Source organism: Ostrea edulis, chromosome 10, assembly GCF_947568905.1.
Source record: "Ostrea edulis chromosome 10, xbOstEdul1.1, whole genome shotgun sequence".
Taxonomy (NCBI): Eukaryota; Metazoa; Mollusca; class Bivalvia; order Ostreida; family Ostreidae; genus Ostrea; species Ostrea edulis.
Window position 1 is genome coordinate 6,293,774 of NC_079173.1, and position 24,154 is coordinate 6,317,927.

General features: G+C 34.7%; 1 protein-coding gene across 1 annotated transcript; it reads right to left on the reverse strand.

The window, feature by feature from the left end:
- Window positions 1–1,994: 1,994 nt before the first annotated feature.
- On the reverse strand, window positions 1,995–23,704 carry LOC125666634 (uncharacterized). The gene is made up of 7 exons (XM_048899828.2): window positions 23,527–23,704; window positions 23,288–23,382; window positions 19,647–19,747; window positions 17,980–18,132; window positions 8,269–8,345; window positions 6,458–6,523; window positions 1,995–6,275 (listed from the first exon to the last, which is right to left on the reverse strand). The coding sequence occupies exons 2-7, from the start codon at window positions 23,324–23,326 to the stop codon at window positions 6,148–6,150; spliced, it is 564 nt and encodes a 187-aa protein (XP_048755785.1). The 5' UTR covers window positions 23,327–23,382; window positions 23,527–23,704; the 3' UTR covers window positions 1,995–6,147.
- Between the last annotated feature and the right edge of the window lie 450 nt (window positions 23,705–24,154).

The window sequence follows — 24,154 nt, forward strand, 5'->3', positions numbered from 1 at the left end:
GCATTTCGACAAATAATGTCTCTTCAGTGATGCTCAACCGAAATGTTTGAAATCCGAAATAACTATGAAGTTTTAGAGCTAAATATAGCCAAAAACAGCGTGCCAAAAAAGTGGAGCCAAATTCGTTCAAGGATAAGAGCTATGCATGAGGGAGATAATCCTTAATTTTGAAATGAATTTCTAAATTTTATAACAGCAATTATATATACATCCGTATAAAGAATACGAAATTCCGACTATGGCAAACACAGACACCAGAGGGTGGATGAACTTGAGTATCCTAGATAGGGGGCGTACTTTTCTACTGATTCTGTTTCTTCGGAGTTAAATAAATTGTTGTTTTTACAATACTGAAACTAGTCGGTGTGTTCAGAAGTTCCCGATTTTGTTGCAAGTTTCTGCAGATGGCAACGAAAACGTTGCAGGAAGTTCGTTCACCATTATCGCCAACCGTGATCACAAGCAGGCATATTGCATGTGGGATGAAATACAGCCAAAAGCTCCGCGAAAAGTTCTCAACACGATATAATAGGAATGGCATATACTCTTTTCCATATCAAAAACTTGCAATTAAAAGAATTTGTTTATGAATATGAAGTAACACTCGTCGGGCGCTTAGCATCGTTACACATCCCGTGCAAAGTTATCAAACAGTACGAACACACCAGTCATTTTATACAAAATCAGGGAAATTTGCGAGCACATTCCTTGCCCTGCTAGAAGTAGCTACAATATTATAGAATCTATCTGAAAGTGCTCTTCTATATATGAAAGGGTTTTTGTTTTGTTTTTTTGCTCTGTGCATACGAAAAATGTTCCTGCACAGAATAAAGAGTTTATTTCTATTTCAAAATGATTCTGTACATACAAAAGTGTTTTCTGTGCATATGAATAACTGAAAGTGTTTATTTGCATATGAAAGAGTTTCCGTACATATGAATGAAAAGTAATCAATCTCTTTACTCCAAGACAGAATATAAAATAAAGAGTTGGACAAACACGGACCCTTGGATATACCAGAGGTGGGATCAAGTGCCTAGAAAGAGTAAGCATCCCCTGTTGACCGGCAGGACGGCCTAAAATTGGTATGAAATATGTCAGACAGCATTATACCCAGTGACAGGTTGTGTTGACAAAGTAGATCGTTATAACGACCATAGAATTTGCGAAATGCTGTCTTTAAACAAGATTTTTTGAAACACCTGTAACATCAACTTCTTTGTCTGTAGCCTATCTCAATTTGAAAACTGATCATACGCAGAACAAACTCATGCATAACGATTCAGATTGAATGTATCTTAATTAACACCCCTCTCGATAATTTTTACTCATATGGAGACGTCACCAATACCGGTGAAAGACTTCAAATTTAGGCCTATCCTCAGCGCTTACCGCTATTGAGGAGTGGGGCGTTCATTAGCGTGCCACACATACTGTTAAACGGGACATCCGTTTCTAAGGTCATCTCCGAGGACCAGTGACATTCACACCTAACGCCGAGCGTTTGGCGATGTAACTGTCACTACCCGTTTTATTCAATGAGATCTGTCGCGGTCGGATTCGAACCCCGACCTTTCGCGTGCGGGGCGAACGCTCTACCTCTAGACCACCGAGGCTATTGCATAAAGAATCAGAGACATAAATGGAGGTTATGTATAACGAATCAAAGACATAAACTCCATGTACAGATGATAATGAAATATAATAGATACTGCTAAATAAATATGGGAAGTTGAAGATGGAGAAGCTGAAATCACCCCGTTTGTCAAAAAGTTGAGTTATGAATAAAAGTGTTGTTTTATATCTGAAAATTGTCTGGTACACTTTGAGCTCATATAGTACAGTAAGATTAGAGAATAGATATTCTATCATAATTAAATTTATGTTGTATGCAATTGCAAAACCTGACTTTAAATATCGTCACTTACATAACATTGGTGGAGGATAATGAGAAAAAACCCACAATCATTAAACAAAACCAAAAAAAAAACATGATCACCTACTGATAATTTATTTAGTTAAATTTCAAAAAAGCGACTAGACAAAGTATAACTAAAAATAGTCTTAATTGGCAAATTTAAATCGTTATATCACAATGTATATAAAAAGAGCATCGCAACGGCACATGGTACACCCAATCAGGGTTTGTTCTTAAACAATTAGAACACAATGATAACTATAGCCATAATTTTTGACACCAGGCCTCAAGACCATTTACTAAGGATGGACTCAAGTCTAAATTTCAAATCCAGGTAACTTTTGCAATAATTTCATAAACAAATAAAACTTTTGGTATATTTTTGCATTTGAAATTTCTATCAACCCACATTTGTTTTTTTAATAACATCTGTGCTACTTAAATCTTTAGATACAAGTAATCAGAAGTTTGACTTAAGTCTATTCTCAGTTTATTCTCAGTTTATGGTCTTGGGGCAAAGTCTGTTATAATTTCTCGAGAGGAAAAATTCCTACACTACAATATGTGTTATATTAGTCAAAAGAGACCACATATCAAAATGACATTATATCAAACACATTACACATGAAAAAAAAAACCATATCAAAATTTATAAAATAACATATCAAAAAGACAACAAATCAAAAACATAATAGTAATATCAAAAACACAACATTGTTGAGAGAGGGCCTATATAGGCTATGCCTGTTGCCCGATCCTATTGGTTTTCTCAATTTAACTAAGAAAAAGGATGGACAAGTGAAGATAACGAATATATATATATATATATATATATATATATATATATATATATATATATCAATCTTATAAATCCTATAAAAGATCCTAAATTAAGAGAAGGGCAAAACGGAGCCCTGGACATACCAAATCATAATTCTCTATTCAGTGGAAATATCACTTGCAAGTAGACCATGTCATTTCATGGTTTCATTAGTGACAAGACACTGCCTTGTAGTAGTACAACAATCAATTCAGACATCAGTCGCACTAGCCTGGTATGAGGTCCCCGTTTAGAGTTTCGATACCAGCATCGTGATAACTTGTTTACATCTACCCGGTAACTTAGGCAGTGACTGACATCTACCCGGTAACTTAAGCAGTGACTGATATCTATCTACCCGGTTACTTAGGCAGTGACAGATATCTACCCCGTAACGTAAGCAGTGACTGTTATTTCGCCGGGTGACCAGCACTAGCAGCAGGAGTCAGGAAATCTAGTGCTATACATAGGTGAAAAATTGTGGCATTTCACATAAAGCTCGTGATTTTTCAACATGGGTGAAAAAATTCTCAAATGTGATGTTTGAAAATTTAAAAAGAAAAATCCCCAGGCTTGACACTTACAATCCCCTTGATGTTACAGCCATTGAAATCTCCAGAATTCTATGAATCAGGTCTCATAGAACAAATCAAAGCATTTCACAAACCAGCATTTAGAAATATCCTATTGTAGTTTAAATATCAAATTATTAATTACCTTTCCTAACTATGAACTTCACCAAAAAAGAGAACTAAAAAATTATCACGTGACCAAATTCATGTTACACGAAATCGAACATCGATTTCATTAGTACTGTCATATAAGGAAGTGTATTGGCAAATGTAATGCTTGAATTGGTATCCACATGCAATGTATTTGTTTATCAAAATAATAGGTATGTGGAGTTGCGTTTTTTGTGTGTGTGTGGAATTAATTACATAAAACATACACACCAACTTTTGGTCATAAGCCCTGCAGATATTTTATTATTTCTTTTCAAACTACGAACAATTTGTGTCATTGAGACCTAGTTTTAAGTCATGTTTTACCTAACCTACAAAAATGTAATATGCATTCAAATGATATAGTGTTAGGTTTCCAAGTAGGGGCAAGGTTTTATAAAATCTTATAACATTCTTAACCAAGGTCACTGTAACCTAGTTTTAGGTTTTATATAATCTTATCATAACATTCTTAACCAAGGTCACTGTGACCTAGTTTTAGGTTTTATAAAATCTTATCATAACATTCTTAACCAAGGTCACTGTGACCTAGTTTTAGGCCCAACACATTCCCTCCCTAAAATGCAAAAACTGATATGGTTTGATAATTTTGGGCACTAACATGTCCCAGCTATACGGAGACACAGAAAACTTAATAATAGTTAATGGGCAGACAAACGGCTTCGCTATACCATTATATAAATTGTTACAGAAATTTGTATAAAAATCACAGGCGAAAATCAAGTATATATTACAGTACATTACTAGCAATGTCACGATACCAGCCAATCATTAGCACGGCAACATATTAAATATAAGCTACACAAAAATTGCAATACAAAGGCAGGAGCATAATGGATATACATGTAATTTGCAACAACAGCAATTCATATTGACTAAATTACGAATGCTTTCTGATGACATATTTAAGTAAGCTTCTATAGGAATTTTTAACAAGAGGCCCATGGACCTAGAAACGCTCTTCTGCTACATTGTAGAAAAGACAAAAATTCACAATAACCAAGATTCATCAATTAACAAAGTTTGATGATGTTAAATCAAATAGTACCTGAACATTTACCGTGACCTACTTTTGGTCGACACACTGAAGACTCAAGATGCATCAACTGACAAGTCAAATAGTATTCAAATATAGCTGTCAAATTCCAAAAGAATGCCACAGTGACCTACCTTTTGGTCGACACACTCCAAAGACTCAAGATGTATCAACTGACAAAGTTTGATAACTGAAGTCAAATAATATCTGAAATATTCAGATATAAACGTCGAATTCCAAAAGTAGGTCATTGACCTACCTTTTGGTCTACACACTCTGAAGACTCAAGACCCATCAACTGACAAAGTTTGATGATTGTAAGTCTAATAGTATCTGAAATATTCAAATATAGCCGTCAAAATCCAAAAATAGGTCACGGTGACCTACTTTTTAGTCAACACACTCTGAAGACTCAAAATGCAACAACTGACAAAGTTTGATAATTGTAAGTCAAATAGTATCTGAAATATTAAAATATAGACGTCAAATTCCAAAAGTAGGTCACAGTGACCTACTTTTTGGTGAACAAACTATGAAGACTCAAGATGCATCAACTAACAAAGTTTGATGATCCTAGCTTTCATAGTGTCCAAAATATGCATCTAAAATTGAAAATGTGAAATTTGAATGTCTGCAAAAATTCAAAAGTAGGTCACTGTGACCTACTTTTTTTTTATAAATATGTTTCAAGGCCTCTAGACGCATCAACTTACAAGGTTTGATGATTCTAAACCTCTTGGTATCTGAAATAACAACCTAAAATGTATATATAAATGATTAGCCATAAAATTCAGAAAGTAGGTCATGGTGACCTACTTTTTACATGATGCAGTTCAAGGTCCCATGATCCATCAATTGACAACTTTTGATGATCATAGGCTCAAAAGTGTCCAAGATATTCATCAAAATCCATTTCATAATAATTACCTGCGAAATTCAAAAAGTAGGTCACCATGACCTACTTTTGAGACAACATGATATTAAGTCCTAAGATGCATCAACTGACAAAATTTGATGATCCTAATCCTTATACTAAGCAAAATATCAAAGTTTTAACAAAACAAAATTCTAGGTCAACTTTGAAGTGACTTTGAGACCACACCCTATGCCCCAGGATGATGTCTTGAACAATTTTTTATCTACAACCTATCCTCATCCTTATGCATAAGTTTGGTGATAATTTGCCCAGTGGTTCTTGAGAAGGAAGATTTTTTTTAGGAACCACTACTTTTGTTTGCATTTTCCTAATTATCTCCCCTTGTTAAAGGGTCACAACTCTAGTTTTAGTACAAATGAAAGCCCTTGGGCCAAGGATACCCTGTGACAAATTTGACAAAAATTGGCCTAGGGGTTCTTGAGATATAACCATTTTTCAAAAAAGTTGACGCACACTGCACACCACACGCCAGACATATGGCCATATGATTAGCTCTTTGAGCCTTCGGCTCAGAAGAGCTAAAAACTAATCCCAATCATGAATTGCAGTCGTTGAGAAAAAATACATTCTGGACAACAAAGAGTAAATGTAAAAGGGGGAAAGGATTTAAAAATACAATATATTGGATGAACCATATATGAAACTTGAACACGAACAATGAAGGCAGTGTGGTCACTTTCTCGGATTATTTCTTTATTGATTTCTTTCCCGCAGACCTGACATTTTGGTGACCTGCTTACTACAGGTGACCTTGCACTGGTTCATCTTTCCTTGACCTTCCCCATTCAGCGTCTTTGTAATTTTGGACAAATGTCGAATGGCTGCAGAAGAAGACATACGTATGTACAGGTGAACTTGCTATGATTGGATATATATTTATGTTTAACATATGTTGCAATTTTACCTGTGTATAGTGTGTGATCCATACAAATTATTTCGTACTTTACAAATATTCCAATGAGAGCAAATTAAGTATAAGAGGACTCCAACAGTTTTTCCATACCTCTGTTAATGTGATTTTCTATTTCTTCTGTTTCTGAACAATTTGCTGAATGCATCGATTCCAAGTCTAAAAAAAATATCCGAGTAGTATGGTTGACCTTATTGTAGTTTCCCCAGAGCATATCAAGAATTCCTGTATACACTTTAGCAAACATTCCTCTGGGGCACATATATATAATGAATATAGGACAATCATTAATATAAATATTTATTACATGATCAAAAAATTTCAAAGCTTTCCAATTGGTTGAAATCCCCCCCCCCCAAATTAGAAGAAATAGAATAGTTATGTTCATCTACACACGTGCCTTTGAGGTGAATATAACATTTGATTTCTCCACAATCAGACCGAAATCATTGGAAATTTAAATATTGATACGATTGTTTATGAATGTGGCGGTTGTCCAATGAAAACTTAGTTCTCTAATCACTTTCGACTAGATCTTGTAATCGGAACTTTGCTCTGCATAAAGATAAAATGTTTTTGTTTTTTTAAACGAGCGATATATTGATGAAATGTTATGACAAGTAAGCCAGTTAAAGGAAAGGTGATGATGACGAACAGGGATCAATCTCAAAACTCCTAAACGGAATACAAAATAAAGAGTTGAACAAACACGAACCCCTGGGCATACCAGAGGTGGGATCAGGTGCGTAGGAGGAGTAAGCATCCCTGTCGATAGGTCACACCCACCGTGAGTCCTATGTCTGGATCAGGTAAACGGAGTAATCCGTAGTCAAACTCGGTGTGCCAAAAAAAAAACAACCGACCTAATAATCAGTATTAATACTTCAGACAGCATTTGACTCAAATGACAAGTTGTATTGGCAAACTAGGTCGTTGTAACGATCATGGAATTTACAAAATGCTGACTTAAAACAAGATTGTTGAAATCCCTGTGACATCAACTGGTTTGTCAGTAGCTGCCTCTATTTAAAAACTGATCATACGCAGAACAAGCTCATGTGTATCGAATCCGTTAAGAGATATAAACACAATATGTAGGTGATAATTGACACCACAATATGCATTGCTATGCAAAGTACAATTCGTATTTCGTATTTCGAATCTATTTAGTGGAGATATCACTTTCGCCCGACTTTGAACCTCAGAGACATATTCAATATTTTGCATCAACTATGCCACATTTGATGATACTCAGTAAACAATTCATACGATATTACAATTAATTACAATGCAAGTCTTAAGTGAAATTCTTAACAAAACCAATCCATCACTAACCAAATTGTCATGGACATTCATTATAATTTTTAATGAAACTAAAAATGAATTTTGAATCATTGATGTATTCGATCATGCTATAAATCACTTATTGCCCTTTTTCGGTCAATGAGATGCTTTAAGTTACCCTCTAAGTACAATATTCACTCAGCCTTACGTGTTCAGTCAATATTGTTCTTCTCAGGTAGCTACGTCATTGTATTGACTGAAAATGTCAATAATTGTATAATATATATTGAAAATATTACAAAGGCGATTGAGTATACTTGACTATAGTTACTTTATTTTTTCAGGAGTATGAAGACAGATAGACATAGATTGTAATTTTTTTTTTAAAGTTTGCATATCCGTACAATTTAAAAAAAAATACAAAAAGTGGACAAATACAGAAAAGATCGAGGGTTCAAGTCTAGCAGAGTTTTTTTTTTAATTCTTATTTTCATGTTACCTTCTACTAAAACTGCCTTTTAAAAACTAAACATGGTAGATTTGAAAGTTTTTAATTTCAAAATATTATTGTATATATAGCATCCTTCTTTTCCCATCTCTATCAGATTTTCTTATATTACCTTGGATCGCAGCAACAAAATTAGAGTTGTCTTCCTTTGAACACTGCTGATAGTATGCCTTGATGTAATCCAAGTGTCTGTTGAAAGGCAAATTCAAACATTTATCACATGTTTACTTCTTTATACAGCACATAAAAGGTGAAGATAACGAACATTGATCAATCTCATAACTCCTACAAGCAATACAAAATAAATAGTTGGGCAAACATATCAGCCATTACATAAATTTCAATTATTACACTATGTTTTCGTATGCCGATTATGACGTCACAAACGCCAATTTTACGTATTTTGTTTACAAAGCATCACGAAACAAAATTCCCAACAATACAATAACGTGAATTAACAACCAGACCGGTGGGGATGGAGAGAGGGGTTAACATTATGAAAAGAATCTCCCGTGGTTTGATATGATTTCTATCCAACTCGTATGTTTATATCTATTTATTATACCTCAGTATGAGAATTCTATGCAACGCGTAATCTGATTGGTCTAGACGGTCACATGCCAGGAATAACAAAACTTCATATCTCCCTCTCAAACATCATATTCCCCTATCTTATTATATACTTTCAATTTCATCTCTTCTTTTTTCTTTAAAAGTTTGCGGGCATATATCACACGAAACATTCTGGCCCGCAAACATTACGTCACAATCAAATTTTTACGCCGTTAATTTTCAAATTTTTCGTGTTTTTCATCTTTTACTCAGTTAAACCGATAAAGTTATTGTTAAAAATAAAATTATTGTTAGTTTCTAAATGAAATTGAAAGTATATAATAACAAGAGGCACATGGGCCACATCGCTCACCTGAGTCACCTTGGTCCATATCAGAAGATTTTCCATATCTATTTGCATGTAAAACCGTAGTCCCTATTATGGCCCCAAACCTACCCCTGGAGGCCATGGTTTTTGCAAACTTGAATCTACACTATGTCAGAAAGCTTTCATGTAAATGTGAACTTCTTTGGCCCAATGGTTCTTGAGAAAAAGATTTTTAAAGATTTTCCCTATATATTTGTATGTAAAACTTTGATCCCCTATTGTGGCCCCATCCTACCCCAGGGGGGCATGATTTTAACAAACCTGAATCTGCACTATATCAGAAAGCTTTCATATAAATCTCAGCTTTTCTGGCTTAATGGTTCTGGGAAGAAGATTTTCAAAGATTTTTCCTATATATTTGTATGTAAAACTTTGACCCCCTATTGTGGCCCCATCCGACCTCCGGGGCCATGATTTTAACAATTTAGAATCTGTATTATATAAGGAAGCTTTCATATAAATTTCAGCTTTTCTGGCTCAGTATATGATTTTTCTTGGGTGAATAAATCTTCATATCTCCCTCACTATCATGCAATAAATGTATAATATCTATTTATCTATCTATACATACATACATACATACATACATACATACACACACACACACACACACACATATATATATATATATATATATATATATATATATATATATATATGTCATTGTATTATGGTCATACTTTAAGACACCCTGGATATCTGACATATCAAATGAAGTAAGATTTTCTGTGTTTACGTGGGATTTCGCTGTGTTAAAGGGACTGATTCACGATTTTTCTTCAAATTTTGTTTTTCACTTTAAATGATCAAAATCTACAGTCTAATATGTTTAGAAGGTTTCACAAAAAAATTAAGGTTATTCCTCATGACATAAGCTCATTATAGAGAGTTTATTTTTTTGTTTTGAAAACAAAGATTGATGTGTGTTATTGTTTACGAGGTTTTCAAAATAAATGGATATTGATTCAAGTTTAATAAATATACCACATCTCAAGTATACTTAAGGTAAAATGTGTCATTTAAATGTTAAAATTTGTGATTGTACAAAATGAACATGCTTTAAATTACAAAATTAACGTTTCACTGGTTTGTTTGCTTACATAAAAAGACTCGATTTTGGAGAATCGTTTCGTCATTAAACTGTCAAGTAAAGATTTGTAAATAATGCAAAAACAAAGGTAATTTCAAAAGACAAATACCTTGATAATGAGGGTTTTTAACAAGTTATTTCCTAACATTTACAAATAGTTTTACAAAATTCTACAACAGACTTATTGCACGAGTATCCCACGTCCTTAACAAATAAATGTATTGTGTTAATTTCACTGTAGCAGTAACTTTGATACATATATCTAAAAAAAAAAAAGAAAAAAAAAAAAAAGAAAGAATTATCATCGTGTAAATGTTTATTTAAAACAAGTTACAAGGCTTATAAAACAAGGGTTGCTAACAGTAATAAATGCTACAAGGACTTATGGTGGGAAATTAAGCTGACTTTCAGCGATCATATTCCTGATAGCAGAGAGACGGAAAACGGGCAGGTTCCTATACTTCACATGCTTACTCCTCCTAGGCACCTGATCCCTCCTCTGGTGTGTCCAGGGGTCCGTGTTTGCCCAACTATCTATTTTGCATTGCTTGTACGAGTTATGAGATTGATCACTGTTCGTTATCTTCACCTTGCATCTATGTAGCAGCATTCCATTATCATATTTATGTAGCAGCATTCCATTATCATATTTATGTAGCAGCATTCCTCCTAGGCACCTGATCCCACCTCTGGTGTGTCCAGGGGTCCGTGTTTGCCCAACTATCTATTTTGCATTGCTTGTACGAGTTATGAGATTGATCACTGTTCGTTATCTTCACCTTGCATACAACACAATTATAGACAAATATCACACTGAATAGCAAACATATTAAATAAGTTTAATTATCAAACAAAGAAATATGCTGTAGTTTTTGGTTGCAAAACCAAGGTAAGTGTTATTGGATTAAACAATCCTTAACCTTACGTTATGTTAAAAGCTTTATGACTAAACATGTATATCTAAGAAATGAATTCCAATTTTTGAAAATAAACGTATGAGCTGCGGTACTTCAACCCGGCATGGTCATGAAGTATGCCGGCGTGAAGCGTCGCACTTCATACCTTCCTGTATTTTCAAAAATGGGGTTTATTTTTTATATTTCATTCTACTTCCATGCCTGTTGAAATTTTGAACTGTTGAAATAGACGTCCTAAAATTCTCTGTATTGATATACACATTGTTTATATCATTAAGAAATCGTTATCTAGAGTTTTGATATCGTTGATGCAATATGAAGGTGTCCTTCTACTCTTGCGCATACATCCCTTGTCTTTATTATAATTTAAAGATCGATCATTTGACTTTGGAGTTCCGAAAGACAATGGAAAAAAGACTGAGAGCTGGACAAATAGTGAAAGCACGGTGAAAAAAATGCCGTTTGAAATCTACAGTCAATCACACAATGTGATACATGTATATAGTTATATACAAATTGAACTCTTATACATGTACTTATCATTCACATAATACGATAAATACTGTTATTCTAGTCATACACACAATACGATGATACAGTTTGATTGATTCATTGTATATTGTTTAACGTCCCTCTCGAGAATGGTTCACTCATATGGAGACGTCACCATTGTCGGTGGAGGGTTGTAAAATTTAGGCCTATGATCGACGCTTATGGCCTTTGAGAAGGGATGGATCTTTATCGTGTCACACCCTGCTGTGACAGGGGGCTTCGGTTTTTGCGGTCTCATCCAAAGGACTGCCCTATTTAGTCGCCTCTTACGACAAGCAAGGGATACCGAGAACCTATTATAACCCGGATCCACAAGGGATAATACAGTTTGAAATATCATTAAGCTTATTGTCATCATTGTTATAATGGTATGTTTGTACGCTTCTTCAACTCTCTGTGTGCACTGCACTCCTGATATTTTTCCCCACTCATACAGTACTACTTAACATTTGAATGAGTGGCATACACTCCCAAAAGCAATAATATAAGTACAACAAAACCTCTTCATTCTGAAGTAAGAACATACACTTCAAAATCAAGCATGCATTGTTGGCAGTGAATGTTTATAAAGACAGCAATAAATGTTACGCAGTTCAAACAAACGACATATTTGTACTAAATACGACACTTTTGTACTAAATACGACACATTTGAACTAAATACGACACATCTGTACTAAATACGACACATTTGTACTAAATACGACATTTCTGTAGTAAATACGACACATCTGTACTAAATACGACACATCTGTACTAAATACGACATTTCTGTAGTAAATACGACACATCTGTACTAAATACGACACATCTGTACTAAATACGACATTTCTGTAGTAAATACGACACATTTGTACTAAATACGACACATCTGTACTAAATACGACACATCTGTACTAAATACGACATTTCTGTACTAAATACGACACATCTGTACTAAATACGACACACTTGTACTAAATATGACACATTTGTACTAAATACGACATTTCTGTAGTAAATACGACACGATTGTACTACATACGACACATTTGTACTAAATACATTTGCACTAAATACTACTAAACTGCAAACCCTACTTGAATGTCATTTGTTCGTGAATATTGTATGCATACATCAAGACTTGTTTGAAATTGCTTCCTCGCATTTACTCTGTTTGCATAGAATCTCGGTAAAATATCTGTAAAACATTGATCCGTCTGAACTAAAACAACAACCCATTAATTCTGTATAACTATCAAATGTTGATCAACAGAACTACTTAACTGGTATAACACGTGTAACAGATGTTATCATTTTCATACTAAGAGACCATGTCGATCTAGATTAATTCAGAAATTAGGATGAACATATACTAATCATTTACAGCAAATGTGTTGACTGTGAAATACCAATTGACAGTGGTATAGACATTTACTGTCACAAACACAGACATACATCTGTTCTGTATGCAACATAATATTCCCAGTGTGAATTCATCCCCCAGACATTTCATCCCTATCATCCTGTTTAAGCAGAATTTACTACAGATTTATGATTATTTTAAATTTTCTGTATAGACTTCACTTTAACCTAAATATTTGTTTATGAAGCATGTCTGAAGGTCAAGGACATTTTCCTGAATGTACCACGAAAATTGAAAAATTCGGGCAAGTGGGAGGAACAGCTATTTTAGGATAATCCCCAGCATGAATTTCAAGTGTCTACTACTCCAAATAATCCATTATAAATCCTACTTTTGAGCTCAAGTTGTTCAATGTAAATTGAATATACTTTCTATCTTCTTTTTCTTTTCTTCAAATGTTGAACATATCATAAACATAATCATATGTGCTTCATTGTATATAAGAACCATTATTTTAGTATAAATTGTACATGAAATTTTGAAAAAAACATGAGACAAGAAAACATTGAAAAACACAAGGCATATACAGCAGCAAAAGTACCTGCTGGGTACACATCAGCACTCATATCATCATAGAAACATACATGTATCAAGACATTCCCATTATCAAGATCTCGTGAGGATCCGGGTTAGAATAGGTCCTCAGTACCCCTTGTTTGTCGTAAGAGGCGATTAAATGGGGCTGTCTTTCGGATGAGAACGCAAAAACCAAGGTCTCCTGTCACAGCAGGTGAGGCACGATAACTATCCCTCCCTGCTCAATGGCCATAAGCACCGAGCATATCCTAAATTTTGCAGCCCTTGACCGGCAATGGTGACGTCTCCATATAAGTGAAATATTCTCGAGAGGATGTTAAACAATATTCAGTCAATCAATCAATCCCATTATCAATCATAATCATAATACACATTTTCAATGTACATTTCAACGTAGAAATTCAACCATTTCGAAACTATATTGCTGTGAAGCTTTTTCTCCCAGGTGTTGGGGGTTAATTCAATTTTAAAACTTCTGCATGTAGAAAATGTAACTAAGAGGAGTAGTAAGACACCATTGTGTTTTAATAATCCAATTGTAGCATTGTTTTACAGGAGGAGTGAAAGGAAGGGGGTAGGGGCAGATTATAAATTCTGATGCAGTCTTGTAAACCCATGATACTTAATATTGAAGAATTATTGCTCATATCAAAGGTCATAATCCAATTGTCTCGTTATCCTATAATCCCATTGTCTCATTTTCCTATAATCCCATGGTCTCATATGGAATCCTATAATCCCATTGTCTCATGAAATCCTATAATCCCATTGTCTCGTTATCCTATAATCCCATTGTTTCAAATGAAATCTTATAATCCCAATGTCTCATGTGAAATAATCCCATTGTCTCATATGAAATCCTATATTCCCATTGTCTCGTTATCCTATAATCCCATTGTTTCAAATGAAATCCTATAATCCCATTGTCTCATTTTCCTATCATCCCATTGTCTCATTATCCTACGATCCCTTTGTCCTTTCAGTATTCAATGTCAAAGTACACCCCTCCTACTTAAAACCCCCACATCTTGTGTTAATCTTGAAATAAGATGGTAATAAAAAGAAATGCATTAAACAGAGTATCTGTACCCAAAGGGGAGTTTTGTTTGATATTTGAATTCAGGGGCAATATACGTGTATTAACAAACAATGCTTTTAACAAATACAGTCCTGTCATCACGATCCCATTTACCACAGTCATTTCCCGAACCTTATGACACTGAAATCCATACAGAAAAAAATTATAAAGGGGATACTGCACCCATACACTTAATCCTTACAACGTCTTCTTACAAAAGTGACAAAACATTGCCGCCAACACGTCAAAGACAATAAGAATGAATGAAACTGATCCGTGTCTGTTATTGACATACACTTATGATTCACTGCAATGGAGCATGTGTTAAAAGCATGCAGGATATAAATGGACACTTTAACAATGATAAGCTTGAGGGAGAGGAATTATTATTACCTGACTCTGACAATTCAGAATAAGTGATCTGTCATATAAAGGCACCCTGAATGTGACATCCGTGTATGTTTGGTAGATGGGGGGGGGGGCTTAAATAAATGACCCCTGGTCTCAGAGGTCAGAAGAAAATGCACTAGTTGCACTGTAAACGTAAGTTAATGCGAATTAAATCTGAACCGCGTTCACACGGAGATTTTAATGCACATTAGTTTACTTCGAATTAAAATTGACGTCGCGATTTAAAGCGAATTAAATTTACTTCGCATTAGCTCCGTGTGAACGCTAAGCGAAGCTAATTCGCATTAAATGTAGACGTATGCGTAATGGCAAATTTGGGTCACATGCATCATACCCGTGGTCAGCTATACATATCAATGTTAATTTTGTGCGAAAAACTAATCAAAATGATAGTAATCACTAAAGAACATGTACAAACAGCATGTCATTAGATAATGTCAGACGTAAATATGTGCTCTTCATAGGCATACTGAGTAATACAATATGGAAAGAATTGCTCTTAAATACGACAAAAATGTTTTGAAATAGTGATAATATGATTTTACGGTAAAACAAATATTAGGCCGCTCAATCATTGTTGAATTTCTTTATGCCATATGAGGTCATAGTAGACTTACAGTGTATAATACGTGTTAGTAATTAAAAATTACGTCACAACAGTAGTCAGCGGAATGGTGAAAGAGATGTTCCAATGTTTTAACTGGGCTTATGAAGAAGCAATATAATGTCTAAAGTGAATGCTGGTCGTCAGAAGAAATAACAAGTGATTTCTTGGGAACATATGAAAACAAACACGACAACACTCCTTGTATGTAGATCAGTTACATGTACATTGTTAAAAGATATAAAGTGTTTTTCAAACAATGAATTCTGTATCTCCACAATATTCATTAAAATATCTATAAAATAATTTTCAATGATATAATCTATATTCTTTTATTTATTGTGCGTACCCTTTAATTTAGAGATGCAATCGAATTTAATGCGCATTAGTTTACTTCGCATTAAATATTACCGCCATGTGAACGCTATTTAATTCGAATTAATTTAATGCGCATTATTTTGCTTCGCATCAAATTTAATGCGAAGTAAAATTTAATGCGCATTCGTGTGAACGAGGCATGAGACCCTGCTTCATATCATACAGGTACTGCAGAAAACGACAGTTTTTATACAATGAATATATTTAATTACAGTGAAACCTGTCTATTCCGACATGCACTGGGAGATAAAAAATGTTTGTCAGAATACGAGTGTGTTGAGATAAACAGCGTAAAACTATGAAATATGAAATTGAGAATGAAAATAAGGATCGGAATGCCCAATTAAATGGATTGCTCTGCCTCAGGTGTTGGATTAGTCAGTTTTCACTGTACTGGTTATTTGTACATGGGGCTGTGAGAGCAGGTCAGTTACAGTTATAATAAGGTTAAACTTTGTAATCTGCTGTTGTGATCTTCATCATAAGAACATCCTAATTACTCTAAATCCCTAAAATTAAGCTGGAGAAATGTTATTTCCAATATCTTATAGGATTTATTGGCGAGAAATAATTTTACATAACATTCAATCTGTTCATCGGACTATTTACCTACACCCCCTCCCACTACCACTTCTTCTCCTTGCAGTCATCTACACACAGCTATATAAGGAAGGTGGAATTAATCACATAGCATTGCTATATGTACACATTAACATACTAGTATTATTCCTGAGAAACTTATTTTGCAACTCTTGTCCATGCGAATTAAAACATGATTTAAAGAGCAATCCTTTATTTTATTTCATCTTATTGCTAAAAGAATTTAAAATGAAGTTGAAATATTTCAAAATTGATTTAAATAAAATGTGAGACCAGGGCAAGAAAACTGGAAAAGACTGATTCACAAAGCAAGATGTCATTAAAAGGATTGGTGCATTTGGGTTAATGAAAGTACATAATTATATCTAAAATTATCACATGACAAATAAATAACTTCATTTCTTCTAGACTGCAAATTACACATTTCCTATACTACATATGCACATGACATATCCACATTTGTTGAAGACAGATTGATTAAGATTTCTATTAAAGCTACCCACCTAATCTCTAGAATTAACTCCCATAATTAACCTCCATACTAAATCTAAGGATAGAGAGGAACCTACCACATACATTCACTGCAGTACTAGTGTTACCTACATTCACTGCAGTACTAGTGTTACCTACATTCACTGCAGTACTAGTGTCACCAACATTCACTGCAGTACTAGTGTTACCTACATTCACTGCAGTACTAGTGTTACCTACATTCACTGCAGTACTAGTGTTACCTACATTCACTGCAGTACTAGTGTTACCTACATACACTGCAGTACTAGTGTTACTAACATTCACTGCAGTACTAGCATCACTAACATTCACTGCAGTACTAACATCACTAACATTCACTGCAGTACTAGTGTTACCTACATTCACTGCAGTACTAGTGTTACTAACATTCACTGCAGTACTAGTGTTACTAACATTCACTGCAGTTCTAGTGTTACTAACATTCACTGCAGTACTAGTGTTACCTACATTCACTGCAGTACTAGTGTTACCTACATTCACTGCAGTACTAGTGTTACTAACATTCACTGCAGTACTAGTGTTACTAACATTCACTGCAGTACTTAGAGTGTCATTTGCATTACATAACATTATATCTTATCAATATTTTTCAGTAGGGTACCTTTGAAGGATCTAAAGTATTATCTCTTGTAATTCTGTATTAATGGAAATCAATTCAGCAGCCTTCTACTTTCATTTTTGAATTTTTAAAAATATGTCTACATGTTGTCGTTGATCACTGATTGTTCGTTATTTTCAGCTGAGTTGATTTCCTCCACCCCTTTAGCACTAATCTTACCTTTGTTCCTGGTTTTCATCAGACACCAGGCTCCTGAGGTTGTCTGTCAGCTGTGAGAGTTGCTGGTTAAGGTACACAAACTGCTCTTTGTCATCAGGGCCCAGCACTGGTTCCCCAGCATTTTCCTTGTCACCTGCATGCAAGTGCTGGAATCTGTTTCAAAATTGAACATCAACTATTTTGACTGCATGCTTGCAAACATCCTTGTAAAATATTTTAACTTTGCTAATTTCTGACCAGTCCAAAATATTGAAAAATATCGGATCAGGGTATAGTTGACCCCATTGGATATAAGCTAATTTAAGCTTTTATGGGTTATCCTTAGGTTAAGATATCATCATTTGTCATGTTATTCATACAGTCACTTATTATTTAACTGTTATAACTGCATAGTGCTATAGATTGTGCCAGGTTTCAATTTGTTATTTTAAATTTACAATCATGACATTCTGTGATATTTTATACTTGAATAAAATTAAATGAAATGAAATAGTTTATTATCTGGTCATAAAAGAGTATCGATTGGTTTAACGTCTCACTCAAGAATCTTTCATTCATATGGACATGTCACCGTTGCTGGTGAAGGGCTGCAAAATTTAGGCCTATACTCGGTGCTGATGGCCATTGAGCAGGGAGGGATCTTTATCGTGCCAATCCTGCGGTGACACAATGCCTCAGTCTTTGCAGTCTCATCCGAAAGGACTGTTCCATTTAGTCGTCTCTTATGACAAGCAGGGGGTACTGAGGACCTATTTTAACCCAGATCTTGGTAATGTCTGGTTGATGAGGTGTATCAGCAATGATATTTAACTGTCATGAATGTTATCAGACTGAGATGAACCCTGTATCAATGATATCAGACTGAGATGAACCCTGTATCAATGATATCAGACTGACATGAACCCTGTATCAATGATATCAGACTGACATGAACCCTGTATCAATGATATCAGGCTGATATGAACCCTGTATCAATGTTATCAGACTGACATGAACCCTGTATCAATGTTATCAAGCTAATATGAACCCTGTATCAATGTTATCAGGCTGATATGAACCCTGTATCAATGATTTCGGACTGGGATGAACCCTGTATCAATGTTATCAGACTGTCATGAACCCTGTATCAATGATTTCAGACTGACATGAACCCTGTATCAATGATTTCAGGCTGGGATAAACCTCGTATCAATGTTATCAGGCTGATATGAACCCTGTATCAATGTTATCAGGCTGATATGAACCCTGTATCAATGATATCAGGCTGATATGAACCCTGTATCAATGATATCAGACTGTCATGTACCCTGTATCAATGATTTCGGACTGGGATGAACCCTGTATCAATGATTTCGGACTGGGATGAACCCTGTATCAATGATTTCAGGCTGGGATAAACCTCGAATCAATGATATCATACTGACATAAACCTCATATTAATGATATCAGACTAACATGAGCCCCATAGATGGTGGCTTTGAATAGTACTTGTCATTCTTCTGAAACTTAACTTTTAAATTCTTGATGAACTTCATGAATAAAAAAATGTATATATGTAATGTCTAGTACTACAATGTATATATGTAATGTCCAGTAAAACAATGTATATATGTAATGTCTAGTACTACAATGTATATATGTAATGTCTAGTACTATTTAGGGAGTACCTTTTCTGAATTGTTGACCAAATGATGTCTACTTGAACTTTGACCTGAGATAATCCTTCTTCTTTCTCATTGTAGTGTTTCCTCATACCTTTGACCATCAGCTAAAAATAGAAAGGAAAAAGGGGTGTGACCATTTCATCAGTTGTGGGAATGGCGTACACTATCGTATCTTCATTGATAATTTTCAAACACACAATTCTCTCACTACATTGATAAAATCGAAGTTGGTATCCCTAGAAAGCTTTTGTTGAAGGCATAAAATAATACATGTATATATGATTCTTTTGATTGAAATCCTAAGTGCAAGCTCATGTAACACTCCCAGTTATGAATTTCAAGTTAGGGAAATGCAGTATTCCTCTCCTCTTCTTCGTAATGAATTGCTTTGGGTAGGTGTTTTAAATGAATTGCTTTGGGTAGGTGTTTTAAATGAATTGCTTAGAGATTCTATTCGTAAAAACATTCTCTCAATATTAGGTGCCTATATAGCACAATGGACTCTTAATCATATTTACTCCTACCAGGAACAAGGTCTCGATCAGGGACTTTCATTCCTTAAACAAAGCACATGGTGAAGAAGCATTTGTTGCGTATTTTCACAATGAACATTGAGTAATAGTTCTACGTCGTGGCCGGGGATTGAACTTGAACCTCTCACACATGTCTAGTGTTCTACGTGTTAATTTCCCAACAACTTCAAAGAAAGGCACGAGTTACAGTATTACAGTACAGTCATGTATTGTTGAGTTCTAATTAAATCGTAACTTTGGTTTTGTTTTTCAAAATCAATAATTCATAATTTACATTCATATTAAATTTTTGTTTTCTATGCGCATGTGGGATTTGAAAACAAATTACAGTAAACATGTTTACAACAAACCTGCTGATAATAAATTCCTGCTTATAGTGAAGTGATGTTCACTCCCTGTAGTTTTTACAGCATTTTTAAACTTAATGGAGGTAGCAAATTACATCTATAACAATTGATTGATTGAATGAATGTTGTTTAAAGTCCCTCTCAAGAATCTTTCACTCATATGAAGATGTCACCAATGCCGGTGAAGGGTTGCAAAATTTAGGCCTATGCTCGGCGCTTACGGCCTTTGAGAAGGGAGGGGTCTTTATCGTGCCACACCTTCTCTGACACAGGACCTCGAATTTTGTGGTCTTATCCGAAGGACCCAGGGTTGGGTTTTAGCCAGTGGTTTTAACCGTCCCGGTCAATACTCCCCAAGTGGTCAATACTGGTCAATTGTGATTTAAACTGTCCATTTTTTTTTGTTGTACATTTCTTGCAAAGATAAAGATAAATCAAGTCTTTTCATTATATGGATCAATTGTTGATTAATATTTTTCATTAGATAATCCAATATAATTTCATAAGTTTCAATATTTGGTTTGCTGAAACTGACCGAAATATCTTCAGTACCTATCAGAGGGTCACAGTTCTATAGCATAGCTTGACAATTGGAGACATACCTCTTAATACATGTACCTGGACAGATTAAGAAAGAATAAAAGGTAGCTGGACATTACCTGAGCACAGGAAGCAGAGTTGACAGGTGTTAATATTAAGCATAGCCTGGGACCAGAGAGGACCAGTGTACATGTTATTGTTATGAAAACATCACCAACCCACCCCCTCAAATGTTTATTCAACAGTTAAAATGAAGATTGATGAAAAAATACTTATAGGTAGTTCTTCTTAAACTAAGGAATTTGAACAGAAACTTTTACATCATCCCAAATTCAACAGTCATTTGTACATTATTTATTTTTAATATTATGACTTATAAGTATATTATAAACTGATAGTGTATGTTATGAATTACAGTATTTACCATAATGGTCACTTAAAACATTTAAAATAAATAACACAGACTGTTAATAATGACCAAATAATTTTCAATCGACCAGTATTAACCAGTATTGACTGGTTTTAACCAGTATTGACCACCGGCCCGGTCAATACTCATATTGACCACTTTTTAGCCAACCCTGGAAGGACCGTCCCATTTACGACAAGCAAAGGGTACTGAGGACCTATTCTAACCCAGATCCCCACGGGATCCGTTTATAATAGATCTCTGAGATTAAATCAATTACATTTAAAACTTTACTAAGACCACAATATTATTGTTGATGATTTTTATTACCCTATAAGACTATTGTACAATTTCCAGTACAATAACATGAATTTTTCCAGTTTGTTTTTAAAATCACATTACTTAATTCCCCTGCTAGAGGCTATTTCAGAAACATACATATGCGGAAATGAAGGATGTGAACCCACCATCCATTTATTTGCCTATTCGTTATTGTAAGCATAATTCTGGTTGTAAAAAATGCCACATAATTGGGCCCTTAACACAGCATGAGGTGGAACCTTTCCTTTTACACTTTCCTGAAGAAGGGGGGGGGGGTAATGTCTGGATCTGCTCAGATACATATAGCTGCACTCGCTCTAGTGGTAGCTTTGCCAACATAGTATTCAAGTTCAACATACTCTTTGGACTTAGCATCCATCAGGGCTTGAAGCTAACTTTTTATGTCGATCACCAGTCCAGTCGGACTGTTGATGGGGTATAATTTCAACCAGTCTGCAGAAAAATTTACCAGTCCAACACAGTTTTCCAGAAATAATTAAACATATTTCGTTAATGTTATTAAAATGAAATTTAACTCAATATGCCTCAGACAATATTGTAATGTTCACTTAAATGTGGGATTTATATTTACAAATCAGATTTGTCGGATATCTACAGATCGAAGCATGCCAAATGTGTGTATAAAATTTCATAAGTATATTTTCCAAAATGATGCTTTAGAAAATTAACCAGTCCCATCAGACTGACTAAAACAAATGTCAGTCAGTCCGCCAGACTTTTAAGCAGTCACAAACTGACGGGCATATGTTAATTTCGAGCCCTGGAACCCTGTCAATCAGTCATACAAATATTTTCGATATTAGATATACCTGTCGATAAAATGCAGTTCTTGCATTCATAGAGGGCGAAGCCCTCTCATGGCCCGAAGGGCCGTGAGAGCGGAGCTCTCCCTATAGGTAACACGTATATACATGTTTAAAAGGAAAATATAGGAAAATAATGAAAAATTAAACCATACCTATGGAACTTGAAAAGTTTGGTACCAATGGCGTCGATTCGAATATTAGCGCGTGGAGATGTATTCCTCCATTTTGAATCTCGTCTACCCTAGTTCACGTCGTTCTGAGATGTTACACATAAAATCCGTAAAAGCATGCAAATCTTATTTTCGTAATCATATATAATCACTCCACGATTAACGCCATGTTTTTTGTTGTGGTTCAAACGCTTTGTTTGTAAATTTGCTAAATAACGACACTGAATTTGACGTCACAATGTACTGTTTACATCAATTGCGTTATATTTCCCGCGTTCAATATATAGGTGGATCAAACGTCCAAAAATTAGGATGCTTTGATACAGCTCTGCCTGCGTGCTAACTTCGGGTTGTTTTTGTCCTGTTTTGGATATAGATACTAATGTCAAAACTTTTTTGCTTCGCCCTCAAACACGGTCACGCCGTAAAACATATTATTTATCCCTATCGAGTTCCATTTATTGTGTGTTACATGTACATGTATATAACTGTCTCACCGCCTCTGTTAATTTTGATGTCTGTGAAGTCCCTGCCATTTCGTGTCTTCTTCAGCTATGGAAACCTGACCTTCTAAATAAATCGCGTGGCAGATCTGAAAAATTTAGAATAGAATAAGAAAATAAATAAAAACTTTCAATTAATTCGTTTGCAAGAAACACGTGTACAAGTTAAAAATAGCCTATTTGGAAATCAGGTAAACTCAAAAACTGGAATTCTGTTCTTCTGGAAAACTTACCTCGTTTTTGAGAGCTTGAGAAGTGTGTCTGCCACTTAAATATCAGAACAAAATTTCATAGATTATCATCAAATGTCAGCGAGCCTCATAACACAATTGCACAATGATCATATTACCATGTTGGCATTTGTTTACTTTTGTACCAGGCGCCAACGAAATCGAAAGTACATTATAGAATTAAGATTAAAAACAGGGCGGAGTACATTTTCCCGGAAAACACAAACAGTGTTGACCAGTAACAAAGCAGTGACAAGAAATGAAATATACATGTACAACATTCGTGAATTTTATCCCCACGTAAATCCAGGGATTTAGTGGTTGATGATCCAGTAGTACGTACTGTGACAATTAGGGTTTGATTTCAATGAGCGAAATTGTTAAAGTAATACTGGTACTAATTAAACAATTACAAATATGAATTCTGCTTCACATCCAATAAAACGTGTAGCAATTTTGTGTAAAAAAAAAAAGTAGGTGTGTAAGTGTGCACGTGCGTGAATAGTTTTAATAAATAAATATTGAACTTTTAGCAGGTCCTAATATCACCATAAACTGTATGTATAGGACATTGTATATTTCCGTAAAATATTCTCCAACTTTTTAATTAAACTTTATAATCGTTCTCTGC

Excerpts from the sequence above, each read along its gene's own strand:
- LOC125666634 (XM_048899828.2), bottom strand. The coding sequence starts at position 23,326 with ATGGCAGGGACTTCACAGACATCAAAATTAACAGAGGCG. Across the intron at positions 19,748-23,287 it reads CATCAAAATTAACAGAGGCG|CTGATGGTCAAAGGTATGAG; the intron begins GTGAGACAGTTA and ends TTCTATTTTTAG. Across the intron at positions 18,133-19,646 it reads TGGTCAACAATTCAGAAAAG|ATTCCAGCACTTGCATGCAG; the intron begins GTACTCCCTAAA and ends ATTTTGAAACAG.